We start from the raw sequence: 17,792 nt of genomic DNA, 5'->3' as shown, positions 1-17,792 counted from the left end.
AGCAAGTCTCCAAGGGTGTCCAAGAATCTGCAGTGGCCTGGGTGAAAGATTTTGTGATTAGAATTCTCCCTTTTGCACAATATGGGAAGTTTCTCTCCTTCCTCCCATGAGTAATTGGGGATGATCCTGGCCTCCACAATGGATTTACTTCCCAAAAACATGAGCAAAATACCTCGAGAAAACTGTGATTTTTGAACAGCCTTTGCTGTAGCCCTTGACAATTCATGGGAGAAAGAGTTGTTACTTTCTAGTATTTGGCCTCAGATGAGGCAAATTGCGTAGCATTGGCATCGCAAAACCCATCTTCAGGATCTCTCCTTTTAATTGCCATTCCAGGCCCCTTTGACAGCAATCTCTGAAGGGACATCAGTAAAGAATCCTAATTCCATTCTGACCAAATGGGAATGGAGGTTTATGGACAGGGTTCTGTATGAGGGGCAGCACCCCTGCTGTTGTGCATGCGAAATCCAGCTGTATGAGAGACTGGGTGTGCAGTTATACTAACGTATTGTCGTAAAAGAATCCTTTGAAAAGATGTGTTTTCACCCTCCCAAAAATACAATTGAAAGATAATTAATGAGAAAAGCAGAGAAGAAAGAACTATTAGTGTGAAATCCAGTGAAAGCTGGTAAAATGAAAAGAATATTAAATTCAGATTTGCTAATGCTTCTAAATGAGTCTTGACTACAGAGACATTACTGTTACCTGCCAGCATTTTTATTTAATCAAATATAAAAGATTGATTATGCATATAATTTCAATTGTTTTTAAAAACTAAACTGGATTAGGGATCTCATTATGGTACTTCATAGTATATATTTACAAAAATCTGTGTGCGGTTTCAGATAAGGGCAAAATGAAAACTATCTGGACCTTCACTCACAGTTTAACTGGATGTAATGATTATGCTCAGGATTATAATTGTTTGGGTGACTGTGCTGTATTTTTAAACCAGTTACAGGAAAACCTGGAAGTGCTGAATGGAATCATAGTATTTTGCAGCAAATTGTATTTTGAAGGCAATTCAGAAGCAGTGAATGTTTAGTCCAGAGCAAGTAATCAATTTTAAAGATTCCTCTGTTCAGTATTATCACAGGAAAAGGAATGCCGTAGCTCCTAACAGAACACTGCAGATCTTGACTTAAGAGTTAGGCTCATGCTGGTCTCAGATTTGAAATGTAATCTCTCGCTTTGTTCCAGCTTTCTATTCATCAGTTTTTTTCAGCTGATGAGTGGACCTTATGGATCTATAGGTCTGTACCTTACAGAACTGGTAGGGTCCATTCACAGCTGTAGATAGAATATACTGAAAATAGCATGTACTTTTTTATTACAGAGGTATGTGTGATTAAGATGTTTGCAGTGGATATTGCAGAATAGTTTAGGCCAAAGATTTTATCATTCACATCAGTCACACTTTAAGAGAAGACCTGCTATTAAACATTACTTTTTCAATTTTGATGAAAGCATGTATTCCTGTACAGAGCTATGACGTAAAGCTCAACAGAGTGGAACTAGAATTGCTTAGAATCAATCAGTTTCACTGATTGTTATTGGAAAATGAAATTAGCTGGTTGGCTTTCACCGCCCAAACTGAATGAAATTTGAGGGTAAATGCCATTAGCAATGAGCAGAAACTCCTTCTGTATGATTCCATTCCATTCAGAAGTTTAAGAAAGCTGTCATCAAAGAAATAATGAGTGTTCTTATTTTACTTGCTCTTCACAAGATGGACCAGATGGTCTTTGGGCATATACCGGGATACTAGCACTAAAAGTTATATGCATGTATGTGTGTATGTATGTAAAAGCCTGATTTCTACACAGGGCACACTTAGTGTTAATGTATCTAGTATAGATTGTTACAGATAGCATGAAGAAGTGTTGCATCCACATTGATAGAAATACTTGATGGCGCAGTGTATTAGGAATGTTTATAGGCTCTTGCTGAGAAAACTGATTTCTAGAATAAGAAAATCACTCAGAGCTAAGAGGTAATTTTACTGAATTCTCATATTTACTCTTCATTGTTATTTTCTATATGGGGTGTATCCAATGTACCATTTGATCCTAGATGAGAATATTTTGGTTTATTTCACAATGCAAGATAGCTAAAAGTTAAGCTCTATTTTCCTATAATTATCTGTGACCTTCAGTGGGATTACACATTCCCTTTCTCTGCTGTGTGCTGTGTTCAAACAAAATTCCTCCTATAGTCAAATCCCTTGTCAAATTGTGAATGCATAATGGGAGGAGCTGGAAAGGGGAGAATGGAAACATGGTGTGCTGAGCTATGACTGCAGCCCTCTAGGCAGAACAGGAAAATGTACTTAATGTTGAAGCAGCTTGAAAATAAAGCTTTGTAAGTGACTTCAGAGGTTCAAAACTATTGGATGTGCAAATACTTCATTTTGGATGGGTTGTACCAAATGTACTTCTAGCATTTTTGTCTGTGACAGAGGAAAAAAATACCCACAATAAAACATGAGAATATGATGATTTCACTTGGGATGAAGGTGAGTCCAGTTTAGCGCTAGTTGGAACTATCACAGCGACAGTTTCTATGGATAGATTTGGTGATATGCACTTGAAAAAGCATAGGTCTCTTTGTAGATGTGTGGGTGATATAAATGCACGTACATCTGTTCAATTCATTTTCTCATTGCTGATACTTTCTCATAGACTCTTCCTAAAATCCTGGACAAAGTGGCCCCTGCGTTTGTCATGAGCAGCTGCAGCTTCCTTGTAGAAAAGTCCCGTGAGTCGACGGCCCGGGTGGTGGTGTGGCAGGAAATGGGTGTGCTGAGGAGCTACACCATGGAGAGCACGTACTGCGGCTGCAGCCACGGTCTCTACAAAGTGAGTACATCTTTCAAAGAACTACGTGCCACACTCCTTCGAATGTGTGTTTCATGAGCATGGAAGAATAAAGAGAGAGTGCTGTTTTCTTGCTGGTTGGTATTGCCAGCTTCCTTCTACAATATGAGTGTAGCCACACTTCTGAGTTTCTTCTCAGTTAAATCTTTCCATGATCCCTCACTTTTTTAATCTTTTGTGCCAGAGAAGTAGATTCCTTGCTATGAGGTTTCATGAAATTCCAGTCTAATGCCAAAAGCATTGAGCTGAAGGAAGGAGTGTTTCTGAGATGATGCAGATCATGTATTTCTAATGGTATTCACAATAGGTCTCAGGTAATTAACATGAATACTAGGAGTTGTATACTTTCTGTTGCAGTGTATCTGAGCATTTGCTTGGCTAAACTTAAGAGCCTGCACTGAGAATTTTGTGCTCGGAGTTTCCTATTACTGACAGCCAAAGGTAGCTAATCTATGAGCTCAAGCCACGGCTCTGACTGTGAACTAGATGGATCTAAATTTCTTACCAAATGAGGTTCTAGATATTGTGGGAAGGACTGTACTTGTGCTGAGTGCATCTGAAACAGGAGCCTCTTGACACTTTTTCAGTACACAGTTTGAACTCTGGTAATTGTATTTAGGTGTTGATAATTCTCCAGTTACTCAAATGGTGAATTCTTTCTGTTCCTTTCCCAAACCTGTTGCTTTCATGGAAGGGATTCCATGCTCCACCTTATTTCTCCCACTAGGGAGCAATCCTCATCTATACAGCATTAATATGTGGTTAAGGATCCGAAAAGACCCTTAAGGAAAGAGCCATTATTACAAATGACAATTAATAAGACATTCAAATTATTATTCTTTGCAAGCTCTATACTAATCCTTTCACATTCCATAGAATGTAGCCAGCAAGTACTCAACTACTGTTTTAACAATGTTCTACTGTACACACATCATTTCCAAGATAGAAAAGGCAGAAGAAATATCTGAAGACAGTTTAAAGAAAGACTATATAACTTCCCTGAGGATTACACCTAGTGCTCCCTACTCTGAGAAGTGCTAATGGGTTTTTAATAGGCACCATGGGTTGTGGCGGGGTTTTAAATCTCCTTTAGACAGTGGAGAAAAATTCTACCTTGACTAAGGTTAATGGCAAAACTTCTAGTGATCTCCATGGAGAATTTAACTCATTTCCTAGATAATCAGAGTAACATCTAAAAGCGGTTGGACATCGGGTTATATCAATGTCTAATGATTTGTTCTCTACTTCCTTTAGTATCTTGAACCCAAATTTGCTTAAGTCGTGCCAGCAGATTTCAAGTGTTTTATGCAACAGTCTCCTGTAGGAGGGTGGCTCAGAGAGCAAGAATTTGTGAGCTCGAGTGCTGTGTGCACAACCCAGGCTTTGAGGCCTTGAAGCTGTCAAAGCAGGAAGAAAAACTGAGGCTTCAGTTAAGATAAGGGGGTAGCTAGCCTGGGGAGAGATCAAGACAGTAGAATACGAAGAACAGTGAAAAAAGCCGTGTGATGATTAATACTGTACTACGCTAGCTACTGTACTAGCTAGCGAGCAAGACGCATGATTTCTGTATGCTAGCCAATTATACGTTGCTGTGTGTACCCTGTATTTCTGTGTAAGTATGAGTTGATTCAGGCAATATAGTAGCTTTAGAAATTTCCACCATTACTTCTGTGAAGATGTGTGGATTCATTCAGGCCGCCTTCCTTGAGTCTCCCAAATCCACCACCACTTAGTAAGCTGGTAGTCAGACTTCTAGTAGTATTGATAGCAGGTCTGGATCCTGATCTTTGACTTTCTTCCTGCTTGAAAGTGGTGAAAGTAATGGTGAATGTAGCTGCTTTGCCGGCTGTAAACTGAGATACAAGCTTCTTGTGCTTGAAGTTGCACATATCTGTTAGGGAGTTTGCAGAGGATTTAGGAAAAACAGGAAAGCTTTATAGAGACTGCAAGAGGCTTAAATATTAAATGCACAGGGCTATCAGGTGAGCTCCTTCTCACCACAGAGCAATGTTGTAGGAGGGCTGAGTTAAACCAAAAGGTAGCCTGTCTGATAGAGAGTCCAGAAAAGAAGTTCCTAAAGTTTTTTGGAGGCACAGTGTGTGGCATATCTTGGATAGAAATGTGACTTTCATTTCCAAAGAAGTTCAGTGAGTGAAAAATAAGGCATGAATTTGTTACTAGTGATATGTAAATGAGAAACAGTTGTGACCCCAGCCTCGATTAAAAGTCATTTGATTTCAAATGGGTACAGGGGAGGGCAGAAATGAGAGCAAAAGAAAAGATGACTTGTCTCTGTTGAATCTCCCTGTCTGTGTGATCAATGGAAATGCAATAAGCCATCTACCCTTAAGGAAGAGAAACATAAAACTAAAGAAACTATTGATCTTATCTAAGGTTTTATTCAACATAGGGAAGAAGAAAAGAAGGGGAAAAAAAATCCAGACTCTCTTTCATTTTGTCTGGATTGTCCAATTGAGTCTTAGAACAGCAGTGTCTCCATTTGAAAGCTGCTTAAAACAAAGAGGCCCATTTCAACAAGGAATTCTCCTTCCTACTTCTACCAGTTTATGGTCTAACAATCAAAACAAAAGGTAATCAGAAACTGCCTGTCATTTCTCTCCCGGTGTGAAAGCAGTCTGTATTGCTCCCTCATTGGAACTATTACCCTCCAGGTTTTTATTGCTGTCCTCCTTTTCCAGGATGTTGAGCCATTTTGTCTTATTTGGTTAGCAGAATACTGAATATAAGGCTGTACTATAAGAAGTTCTACTCATACAATCGGGAGCAATCATGGTCCCAAAAGAATCAAATCTGCATTGACAGTTACAGATATTCTCCTGAGTTTCTTTTTTGTGATTCATTTTTAAACTTGCATATCTCTTTGTTGTTACCATATCCTATTGTGCTACACTTTATTCCTCTTGATTCTTTGTTACCTGGCCTACTAGTTGAGACCCCTATAGTAACATACTGCAATGGGCTGTTCAGTTTACTGACTGTATTCATCATCCTGCAAGTTGATATATTTTGTTCCTTGTATACATTTGTGTTCCAAAACATATATTAGCAACACAGCAAATCTCAAAACTCAGCTTCATGCTCTCTCAGTACGTGCTATGTTGGAAAGGCATTTTCCTTGACATGTTGTGCCTGGTGGAGGAGATGAAGGACTAATGTAAATAGACTTAAGCTTCTTGCTTCAAAGGGATATGCGCAACAAGGAGTAACAAATGAGTTTTTAAATTATTCCAGATATCTTGACAGTATCCTTTGAAGGAGATTTTACTGGTGACATGGATCCCTTTTTGAAGAAAGTCTTTGGGAGAGTATAGAAAAAAATTAATTCTGTCCAGTCTGGTGCTTCTGAGTTAGGGGAATTGAAGGCCCCACCTTCTATCACCGGACTTGATGAGAGGGAAAAGCCATCCATTTGCAGAAATGCTGGAATTAGGGAGAGCAGCACCAAGCAGAGTTGCCGTATGTTCATAAGAAATTGCTGATAGTTGTTCAAAACACCTTTGTTGAAAGGAGGATTTTGGGAATTTCAGGAGTGCTCTGCCACAGAACCCATATTCATGGTGAAAAAGTGTTTCCTCTTTTGAGTCCAACTACTCGGCTCACTGAAGTGGTGAAGCAAAGCAGGCTGGAGGTGATGAATACCAAACAAAGCTTGAGAAAAATTGTTTTTTTTTTTTTGTTGTTGTTGATTGGTTTGATTTGGTTTTGCTTGCATCCTCTCCAGTCATTTACAGGAGGTGAAATTAGAGGTAAAATTGTGCCTGATGAAACAGCAGCAATTGGCAGGTAGAGCCTGGCCGGAGTAACTGGCAAAAGTCATGGCCTGCTTAACTGTTAGAAGCCCCCATGTGTACAAAACTCACCCCAAATAAATTGAGGGTAAATGTCCCTGAAGGTTCTGTGAGCCATCTTCTTGTGAGTGAGGATGTGTCATTAGTCATGTAGTGTGTGTTCCACAAATCATGTGCCATCTTGCTGAAGTCTGCCTCGTTCTGTTTAGTAGGGGAATGAATTGCATCTTTTTTTTTAAGCTGTATTGGCATAAAACCAAGGTAAGTTTCGTGGTAGATCAGAGCCAATAGTTTGTATTTCAGAGATGGAAGTACTTAAATACAGAGGGATAAAAGGACGGAGCTGCTGATAAACCAGTAGCAGAGCTGGATAAAAAGCTCTGCATCCCGGCCCCTTGTACAGTTACTGCAGAGATGAGAGTCTAATAAATGGGAAGAGCTGCCATTGTCCATCCCCTGTAACCTGGCCAGCATTTACTGAAATATTTTATGCAAGTAATGAACCAGTGAATTGCTATGAAAGTGTGGCAGAAATAAAGCAGTATGCCAGGATGAAAGCCTTTCCTCTTGCTACTCTTTCAGAGGTGGACTGCTCTGGTTTGACCCATTTCTGCCCAAAGTAACCAAATTGTTACTAATATATCATTTGTCCCTGAAATTACAGCACTATTTCTTTATAGTTATCTATAGGCAATGGAAGATTTTCTTTATCTTCCTTATTATTGCCTATTGCCTACTATATTTCTGAGGAATTTTTATGTATGCCTTATTCATAAGCAGTTTATTACCGTCAATAGTCAGAAATTGAGTTGTTTCGAGGGAGTTTGCAGTTGCATAACATTGCTTCTGTATGCCAGTAAGATGTATATCATTCTTGTAATTGGACGCCTAGTGCACAAACTTGCAAATAGTTTTAATTTGGACTTTTGCCAGCATTCAGGCACTAACAGAAATGGTTGCAGCAGTGTTCCTGCCACAGAGCATATTTGATAAGTACTTGCAGATTTAAAATGAAAAGAGATGAAGTTTATTCTGTGCTTTCTGATGCACGTTCCTGTAAATTGTTTATATCATCTCTGAAGTCTGAGACTTTTCCTATTTCTGGTTTCCATTGTCTCCCACGTTTTACACTTTTCCTAAGTATGGGTAAGTTTCACAAACATCCAGAGGCTTCTTTCCAAAAAATCATCTCTAAAATGCACATTTAGCAAAATCTGGGAGGCCTGGGCATGTCGTTCAAAAGCAGATGCTGAGAAATACAGAAGAATGTTTTTTTCTTCGTAGTTCTGTTTCCAGTTCTGGTCCAAAGTGGCTCGAATTGGAAGCAGCTGTAATAGTAAGAAAAGTATAGGAGAAAAAAAAATAGTTATCTCGTAGTAATCTAAGGGTTGAAGAATTAAATTTAAGTTTCTGCTTATTATGTTTCCTTTAGTTGATACCCATTGCAAAAGTTTGCATCCTGCTTTCTATATCTTCCTACTCCTTTTGTGCCCACCAATCCTTTTCAGTAAGTTGTGATATTCTAATTGTACCTTCTATTTTTGACGATTTCACTTACTACAACAATGTAAAGGTTAATGGCATTTAGGAAATGAGCAAAGGCACATGGGAAGGAGCAAACCAACCAGGAGACAGTGAGCATTCATCTTCCTTGGACTGCCAGAGCAACATAATGATTAGTCTGCAAGCACAGCACCATGGCTTGTGGCTTGCAGCCACAAACTTGTGTTTTCTGGTCCTCTTAGGCTGGGTTGAGTCAGATGAGCTAAGTCTTGGATGAGAACTCTCCACAGACTTGGCAGAAAAAATGAGCGCTATATCCTAACCCAGATTTTGTTGATATAAACATGTTACAAAAGGAGAAATATATGTGGTCTTGAATTACAGAGAAATGAAAAAATCAGCTAACTTCTCTGCCTTTTGGAACCAATTTCAAAGCGGATCAAATAGAATCTCTAGTTCTCCAGCTCCTAAATAAGCAGCCTAGCACAGTCTGAGCCCTTTGGAAGTAATAGTATCTTAAATTAGCTCCTTTGTCTCTGCTGTTGATAGATTATTGAGGGCTGTCTGTCAGTGTAACTGGAGAACAGGTCCCATCCCTTATTGTGGTTTGTAATTGCTTTGTTTTTTTTATTTTTTCATCACAACAGAAAGTAATGATGGGATGAGATCATAGCAGATCTGACTCTGCAGAGTTGGAAGCATCTAGTACTGTAGAGGTACACTGGGCATAGATGTATTTAGAATAACAAAGCAGAGCCTTCGTGTGCTCCCTTCTTGCTCTCAACTCTTTTTCACAATCATGTAACTGAAACAGTTGCCTTAGCTCTGATGTTTACCACTTCTGTTTGGGACTCAGTCTTAAAGTGTTTGTTTCAACAAATCCCCACAATCCTTTCTTTTTACTTGCAAATGATGTGAGCATCTCCTAGTTAGGAGCTGGTTTATTTATTAAACCAAGAGACACATCAGATTCTGTGGGGTTGGGGAAAGGAAAACAGACATTACCTTGATTCTGTACCTTTCTGAATGCTGATGTTTCTCTTTATTTCCCATTCCAATACATTGTAAACAGCTGATATCTCTGCTTTTTTGTTTTGTTTTGTTTTTTGATATGAGATCTTTCTCCTTCAACTACTTTTAAGCTTTCGTACATGCTTGGTTGCAGCCCAGTCTTTCCATATTCTCGGGAAGAGGTACAGATTTTAAAGGGTTATCAGACTGCTTCCTTAGAAGGGAAATAAAGAACATGGAATCAGAAATGCAAGTATGCTGTCATGCCCATTTTCTAGAAGTTGTGAATGAGATTAGATCAAAGATTCCCAGGTGCTGACATTGCAAACCCAGACAACTTAGATGTTAGAAACAAAAAATTCATTCGTAGTTAGTTGCATTTGTGGCCGTGTGGAAAACGTACTGCACTTTGTGAGGGAACAAGGTATGGATTCATGCCTTATCCCCATGTTTTCAGCCAGCTGACAAGAGACTATTGCTGTGGCACCATCTGAAAATGAACAAAACCAGTGTGCTTATGTGAAAGCATAAAAAAAAAGTGTGATCACATTGTCAGCCGAGGGAGTGGTTTCTTGCAGGTGCTATAAGGAGGAGCATGATCTCCTAGAATTAAATCATTGATGCCATACTCAGAAATTAAACTGTATTTTGTATAGCCAGAAGGCTGAAAATGACTGTCAAGTTGTGGTCAGGCCCACTTATAAATCCTGTTTATTCAGTTTAAGGTTGTAGCTGAGTATCTGGCATCTCTTCAGATGTAGAATTGTTAGAGGCCTAACTACTTTCGCAGTACAAACTACTGGAACAAACAAAACTACACAAGTGAAGCAAATCATATTCTTAAAGATTAACTTTAATTTTCTATTAATTAAATTAATGGTGACACAAATTAGACAATTGCAATCACACACACCTGTATGTGTTTTTTTTTCTGGATGAAATGGCACTCTTCCGACTGAAGCCCACTAAACAGTTCTGAATGGTGCAACCTTGAATATCAGTGGGATTTAAGTCTCCTAATGAAAAGAACTCTTGGGAAGGAAGTGAGACAGAAAAGCAAAATTCCTAATGAAAACTATTTGTACTATTCTAGCAGTGTCTCTTTAAAAGTCTAAATATCATTGCACATCATCCTTTCAAGTTTTCTGTGGAATTACAGCAGCTAGGTTTTTGATTTCTGATGTCTCTCTTGCTTGTTAATCTGGTCCCATGTGGATTTATTGTACAAATCTATTTGGCAGCTGAAAATTGCCCTTTGATGAAGCTCATAGTCTAATCATGAACTCCTCAGGCATGGAAAATAAGAATGGGGATGTGGCAAAAGCACAGGCTAAAGGAGCCACGTTTGTCTTTTGCTCTGCATGGATTTTAGAAGCATCTAAATTTCAAAGTCTTTTACACACAGGCTTTTCTGCGAAGATTGATTTTGCATCTCTTAGTATCGTAACATTTGCTGTGCTAGATCAGACCATTGGTCCATATGATCAGGTATCCTGCCTCATACAGAGATTGGTTCCTTGTGGCTCCTAAGAGAACAAAACCAAGCTGTAGTGCAACTGATTCGATTACACTAAGACATGGAAAAGAAGAAATAATCCTACCAGCCCACCCAACCTGCTTCCCTTCTGCTTCATATGCTGCAGCATGAGGCCTGATTATTTCAAGAGTGTAGTAATGATAATGAGCAACTTTCTTTGTGAATAATTATGGCACTTTTCTATCCCCTTCATAATATCTTCCCACACAGGATTTCCTGCAGCATTGAGCTCAACTAGTTGATACTACTGATATTAGTAATGTTCGATATGCTATCCAATACCGAGTGTAAACTATACATTGAAATTTGATCTCACTTCTTTCTCCATTCTGTCCCTTTGCTGACTTCTGCATCATACTTCTCACAGCTGCCGTAGCTCCCAGATTGTTTAATCTGTTGTTCTCTGCCACATCTGCTGCTATCTTTATTCTTCTCTGATCCAATCGCAGGTCCCTTGCTCTTGCCAAAAAGAAATCAAACTGGATCTATTCATTCTCACCAACTTTGAAATCTGTAGGTGCATCCTTTTTTTCTTTTTTTTCATCCAATTTTTGTCTCTTTGGTCTCTTCCTCTTTTATGTTCCCAATCCAGATTTATTTTTTCGTATGTGCTAGGCTGCTGTACTAAGAGTGTTATCTTTCCTCTCTTTTTTTTTTTCCCCTTCTTCCACAACACTTATTTCAGCTTATGGTCCCAGAATGTACCATCAGATCTTCTAGTTTTGACCTCCTATACAACATAGGCCTTTGGGCTTTACCTGGGCAGCTTTGTACCAAACCCTATAACTTGTGTTTGTGTAAGAAGATTTTTGTAGAAGAAAGAATTCGGACTGGATTTGAGAGCATCGCATGATTGGAAATCCATCTGGTCCCCTGATACTATGTTCCAGGGATCAAAAAGTGCTAAATATTATTTCCTTGTATGAATTTGAATTCGTCTGCCTGCTATTTTCAGATGTACTCTAGTTTTTTCTCTGCTGGTTTAAAGAGATCTTTAGTAACTCGCAATTTCTTCTCCTAAAAATACTTACAATGCAACCAAGTCACCTTTCAATCTTTTTTGATAATTAATTAAAACAGCCTGAATTCTATAATAGTTTGTATGGGAACGTGTAGGTAAGTACCTCTGAATTAGCTAAAGGAGCAAGTGGAAAGTCCTGTGCTAAACCACATTAAGCCACGTGTCAACACTCTGAAGCAGAATTAAGGTGGCCTTAATTAAATTTGGCTTAACTCATTTCCAAAGTAAATTAAACCAAACTGAATTGCAAACACTTTAATTCTGAATAACAGAGCAGAAATATGTGCTTCTGAATGTGATAAACTTACAGATGAAGGGGTTGCTTGTGCTGGATGATCTATGAGGCAGAGAAGGCGATATGTCTAGACATGATATTTCTGGAGCTTCATGGCTTATCTTTAGGTAAGAGTCTCTGTTGTATACTGCATATGAATGACAAAGAGAAAACTGCCATGATCTGTCTTGGATGTGCTGTATTCTAATTTTTGTCCAAGGAAGAAATTTTTGATGTATGTGATGCCAGATGGTAGCTATCTACAAGTGAAGAAGATGCATGATCAGAAAGGAGAAATTTCAGCACAGCACACAATCTGTGGAAATGCAGACATTAGGGACAATTCATAAAAGATTTGCGTACATACTATAAGTGGGGACAGATCAGACATGAACAAGCTGAAGACAGTAGAAGTCAAAGAAGTTGTTGGTTACTCATAGCTTTGGGGAAGGAGAATTTGGAGACATTCAGTGCTGATGTTTTGTAGTATTTTTCTCTCAGACGCTCCAGACAGACAGCTTCTGGAGTATAGAGGATTAATCTTTACTTAATAGCTGCTGAAGTGACACAAGGCATCGTTAAAATATTTTCAACCAAGTAATTATCATAAGTGAGTTCCACTTAGGAAAAGTGGACGGAGGAGTAAACAAGCGTAAGTGTGATGTGGCAGTGCACTTTCTTCTTAAAGCAAACAAATAAGATACGAAGATGAGTTTAGATGATGCGTGTGGAAACGAGTGGAGTTGTGTGTCATAGGACGCTTAAGGTTCTTGGCGAGAAGGAAAGATTTATTGTTGATATTATCTGACAACTTTTTAGAGCTGAAGTTGAGAGAAGGAAGAGAAGATGGAAGGGTAATGATTGTGTAAATGATGTGCAGCAGAACACTTTTTGTTGGAGAAACTGTGAACTACTTTTCAGTAGTCATAGAGGATGTATGGCTGAGGGACTCCTGTACTTCCAAGGAAGAGATCTGATCTTCCACAAAGTGAAAAATAATGCTGAAGCAGCAAAAAAGAGCTCTATTAAAACAAGTGCAGTTCAAATTTAAATAGCTTTTCTTAAAGAAATTGATCAAATACAGGAAAAGCTGCAGAGGAAATACATTCCTCAAAAGTCTACACACTAGTCTTAACTATTTGAGTAGTGAACAAGATCAACTGAAAGGTCTTGTTGATGAAATTTAGTGTAATTGGTTATACTGTAACCTGATAGGAAAAGTACAGTTCTGGAATTTGAGAACCTGCAGATACAAATCTATCTTGTTTGAGAGGGCAAGGATAATAAGTGTATGCAACTGGGGGGAGACAGAATGGCAGTCTGTCTTCATTTACTGATAATTCAAGATTACATCTTTGTAGGTGTGCTGACAAAGTCTAGCTAAGGAGACTGCTTGTCCCACAGCATCAAACTGTAAAATGAGATAAGTTACCTTATAAGTAGGTATGTTCACCACAGAAAAAGTAAATGTGTAGTTCTGGACTTCTCTTTGGGTGTTATATACCTGAGATTTCATGTAGGCAGCAGTAAATACTATTACAGATTCGGAATGTTACAGATGATTATTTTCTAGCACAAAAGATGTTGTATCCAATCTAGCTCTATTTTGGACCACATTATAATAGGGAAGAGTGAATTAATCTTCAATGTGGGAGTTGGTGGTTACCTAGACACCGGTGATCATGACCCAATTACGTTTAATATGGGCAGAGGACAGCATTTCTATTAACATGTGTTCATGTATGTTTTTCCCTTAATAAGGGATAATATTCCAGAGCTGAGGAAGTATTATAAATAAAGCAGACCACAAGAGGAAGAAAAAAAAAATTACAGAGATATTATAAATAAATATCAATGTTTTTAAAATAGATTTTGTTACATATTGAAAAAAAGCTTAATTCTCTAATTAAGAATTGCGGACAGATTTAGTTAGAACCCATCTTGGTTTAATAGTAAAGAGAAGGTGATAATCAGAGCATAGGGGACAGTGAGTCATAACACTGATGAAGAGTCTATCTAATGGATGGGTTGTAATGAGGTGGATTTCACTTATTTTAGTCTGTCTCTTTTTAGTTAGTACTAACTGTTCACTAGAGTTTCTGAATGATATGAGTAAACAGTGGTAGAGGTCATTTACCTAATCATGACTGATCGAAGATATTCTGAGGGATAAATGCAAAGGTTTATTCTCTCTGAGCAAAATAAAAAGGGAAAAATGGATATCAGCCAAAGTAATGTAGGAATTAGATGTGGGAAGCTAAGAATATAGCTGAAAATTCATGGCAGTCACTACTAGGAACAGTAAAAAAGAATTTAATGCAATGACTGGAAAATAAAAAGCTATCCTTCTTATGCGGTCTGATCAGAAATGTAACCTAAAACCCGAGGAGTTCTTTCTGAGAAAAGCCACCTCAAACCCGGTGTACTTCACAAAGAAGTCTGCCTTAGGTTAAAAAATTAGCAGTTTTTCCCCAAATGTTCCTAACGAAATCTCTTACTGTGTCCCACCTCTTCTTGGCTATTGCAGAAGGTTTCCTTTGGTGGTGCTGGAAATAGCGAGTGAACTTCACAAGAAAATTGAATCAGAGGTTCATGCAGGAACACAATGAGAAAGGTGATTTTCAGTGAGTTCGAAGAAGACATTGCAAATGAGTTTGAGAGAGAAGTACAGCTACGTACAGAAGGAAGAAAAAGCCCTGCAACACTGTCCATTTTGCAGTAGCTCATTCCTGGTAGCGATAACTTCTTTTACAAAATACAATTTTAAATATGTATATGTTTTTGCTACGTGATCAGAAGGGAGGTTAGCATCTCAGTAGGAAGTGTTTCTTTAAAAGCTAATGGCCAGCAGGCTGCGAGTGCACAGACTTGTTCTGACTTGGAGATAAATATAAAGTGATGTTAGCTTGTGAGAGAACTGAGAATTGAATTAAGTAGTTTATTTGATTTGAAATGCTAATTTTGTGTGAAAACAATGGAGGGACCAGCCCTTGTGAAGATATTTCCTCTGCCACTTTCTTTTTCTGTACATTTAATGTACATTTAATGTACATTTAATAACACATATTTCAATCTCCAAGGTGCTTCATCAAGTACCCTACTCTTCTCAGTCAGTTCCACTGATTTCACGTGAGGGTGTACAGCTGTGATAAACTGAACTGAATATTAAGTCTCATAACTCCTCATCTAGAATTCAAACAGTAAGAAGCTTCCAAAAAGGCCAAATCAGTCACTGAAGACCTTCCCTTTAAGACAACCAGAGCACTCGCAAAACAAATCATGTTTTACCCATATTATTTCTGTGTCTGTGTCACAGAGTCTTGGCACAAGCCCCAAATACATCTCATTTATGTGTATATGCTTGACATTAACTGGAAGGGGGAGGTGGTGGAAGTGGAGAAAAAACTCATAAAACCTTTAATTCTTGCATGGCACGTTGGCACTTTTGTGTGCCACAGCACAGCTACTTGTTGTATAGGGACAACTCAGTCTATAGAGCTGTGTAGGATTTGCATCCTGTTTGGAGGGAAGACCAGCAGCAGAGTGCATAGAGAGGGTGCTTCCATGTGCAACTCTAATCTGCCTCTGCAGGCTTACTGTTTTCCTATCAATGAATGATTTGCCTCTATGAACGGATGTACCTACTGCTCTTACAGACCTGCTAAAAGAATCTGTAGGGACAGAGCTAAAACCTTGTCTTTAGTGATTATACAAAATCCTCAGCGGGTTTTGGATGCAGAAGGGAGGCCTGAGAGCTGGACAGAACAAACAGGGAAGTGCTTTTCAATCACAGCCATCTTTTACTGTTCCCAGTTACCGAACCATTATTGTTCTACTGCTTTGCTTCAGACTGACACCAAGCATTAGGGTCTTTGGAATTTAGGGGAATTCTAGGGGTAAAGTTCAGAAGTGGTGGAGCTGGACCAGCTGAGGTTGGGGCCTGGTGCATTGTCCAGTCCAAAAGTATACTAACAGAGAATATAGAATGGACAGAGTTGATGTCACTGAGTCACAAAAGGCACAGCTGAGGTTTACGGCTATACATGACTACAGCATGCGTGATCTATCGTGTGCTGATAATTAGTGTACTAAATTCACATACAGAAAAAGGAATGGAAGAGAATAGGTATATTTTTCCCAAGTCATTTGACAATCATTTTAGATTTTCATTAGGAGTATAGGTAATTGTACTGCTTGGCTTTGTTCTATGTAAAGGAGCTTAATTTTTATGTGCCTGAGATCTGTGTTCTTACGTTCTACTATTTGTAATGCTAACTGGTGATGATAATTAGCATGGTGTTGACAAATGCCTGAAGACCACGTGCACAATTTATGAGAGAAACAGATAGGAATGTACCCACTTTGCTGTCTGCCTATACTTCTTGATTTACACATTAAATGAGTGTTTGTACTGCTGGGATGGGTTTGTGCAGGTAGTATTTGTGGGTGCAAACTAGAGACCGTGGCAGACTACAATATAAACATAAATGTGGGTACATGTGGGTGTGGAAAACAGTCTAATGCATGTTCTCTCAGACATTCAGGTGTTCAAGTATGCACCAGTGTGTCTGATGAACGTGTAACTTTAATTGCAAATTCATGGATGGGTGTTGTATGTTACAGTACTAGAGTCTGAGGGAAAATGTGTCCCTGTGCATCTGTGATCATGTAAATGTGTGTGTATGCACAGATCTGTGTACGTGCCTGATGAGAAGCGCACAACAGGGTTTCCAAGTAGGAGATAACACAGTGTACCAAAATTTGCTGGAAACTCCACTGCATTCACATTCAGCCATTATTTTGTTCTAAGAAAATGAGGATTTTCCTCTGTGAAAGAAGAGGCACGAGTGCAAAAGGGCTTTTGTGGCACTGACTGTGCAGCTGATTGTCAATCTGAGACCAAGGACTTTCTGTATGTGCCTTTTTCTTTCACTTACCCTCATAGATGCGACCTCTGGAAAGAAAAGCTAATAAAGCCTTTTTCCCCCCCAGAGAAATGCACATAAGAGCTTGGCAGAAAGTGCCATTTCTTGAAAGTCATGTCTAACAATTTTTCCACCAGCACCAGCTCCTCCTTTTAGTCTCTGAAAAAAAAAGGCTTGCCAGTAAAAGTCCAGAAATAACTTCTCTCACTAGAACCCATGTTTGCCAACAATAGCTAAGGAAAGGGGATCTATTTTTGTAGCTGGATTGTAGCGTGAGATAGCTCTGTTGGCCTGAACAAAAATGAACTTGACACTTGAAGTTTAAAGATTTATTTATTCTGAAAAGCTCTTTTGACTAAATTCAAATCTGTTGGCTGAGAGGTGATATGTGTTAGTTATCTCTGGACAGGAAGGTGTCAGCCAAGTGAATGTGAGGTAGTGCAGTGAGGTTGGTCTTAATCTAGCTGTGGTTTGGGATGTTGTAACCTCTGTATTGAGGTGTACGGGAGAAAGATAGTATGTGTGCCTCTTCTGAGAAAAGAATTAAGGTCAGGGCTAGCAATAGGAGAAATTGAGATAATACCAGATGGTCTCTGCAGCCAAGGCCAAGTCTCACTGCCTCCAACCAAGGTAAGCAGACCAGGCTTCTGAAGAGTACTTGGGTTCAGCTATGAGCCCAAGTCATTAGGCAAGTCCATGGTAGTGAAGCAGGTCCAACATCAAAGCAAAAACACAGGTTAGTAAGTCAGGATAAGGTCTGGTGATGTCAATGGGATCAGACAGCTCAGAAACCTCTTGGTAGGTCAATAGTGACAAGGTGAAGCTGGAAAGTCAGT

At 38.9% G+C, this 17,792-nt stretch overlaps 1 protein-coding gene across 4 annotated transcripts in view; it reads left to right on the top strand.

The window, feature by feature from the left end:
- AGBL1 (ATP/GTP binding protein like 1) overlaps positions 1-17,792 on the top strand; it is a 325,974-nt gene that overhangs the window by 204,154 nt on the left and 104,028 nt on the right. For all 4 annotated transcript variants that reach the window (XM_025154074.3, XM_004943855.5, XM_425080.7 and 1 more), the window contains one exon: positions 2,682-2,858. In XM_025154074.3, coding sequence (XP_025009842.2) covers positions 2,682-2,858 — 177 coding nt within the window. The remainder of the gene's footprint in view (positions 1-2,681; positions 2,859-17,792) is intronic.

This window comes from Gallus gallus, chromosome 10 (genome assembly GCF_016699485.2).
Source record: "Gallus gallus isolate bGalGal1 chromosome 10, bGalGal1.mat.broiler.GRCg7b, whole genome shotgun sequence".
In the NCBI taxonomy this organism is placed as follows: Eukaryota; Metazoa; Chordata; class Aves; order Galliformes; family Phasianidae; genus Gallus; species Gallus gallus.
This window is presented reverse-complemented; position numbering and strand designations above follow the sequence as displayed.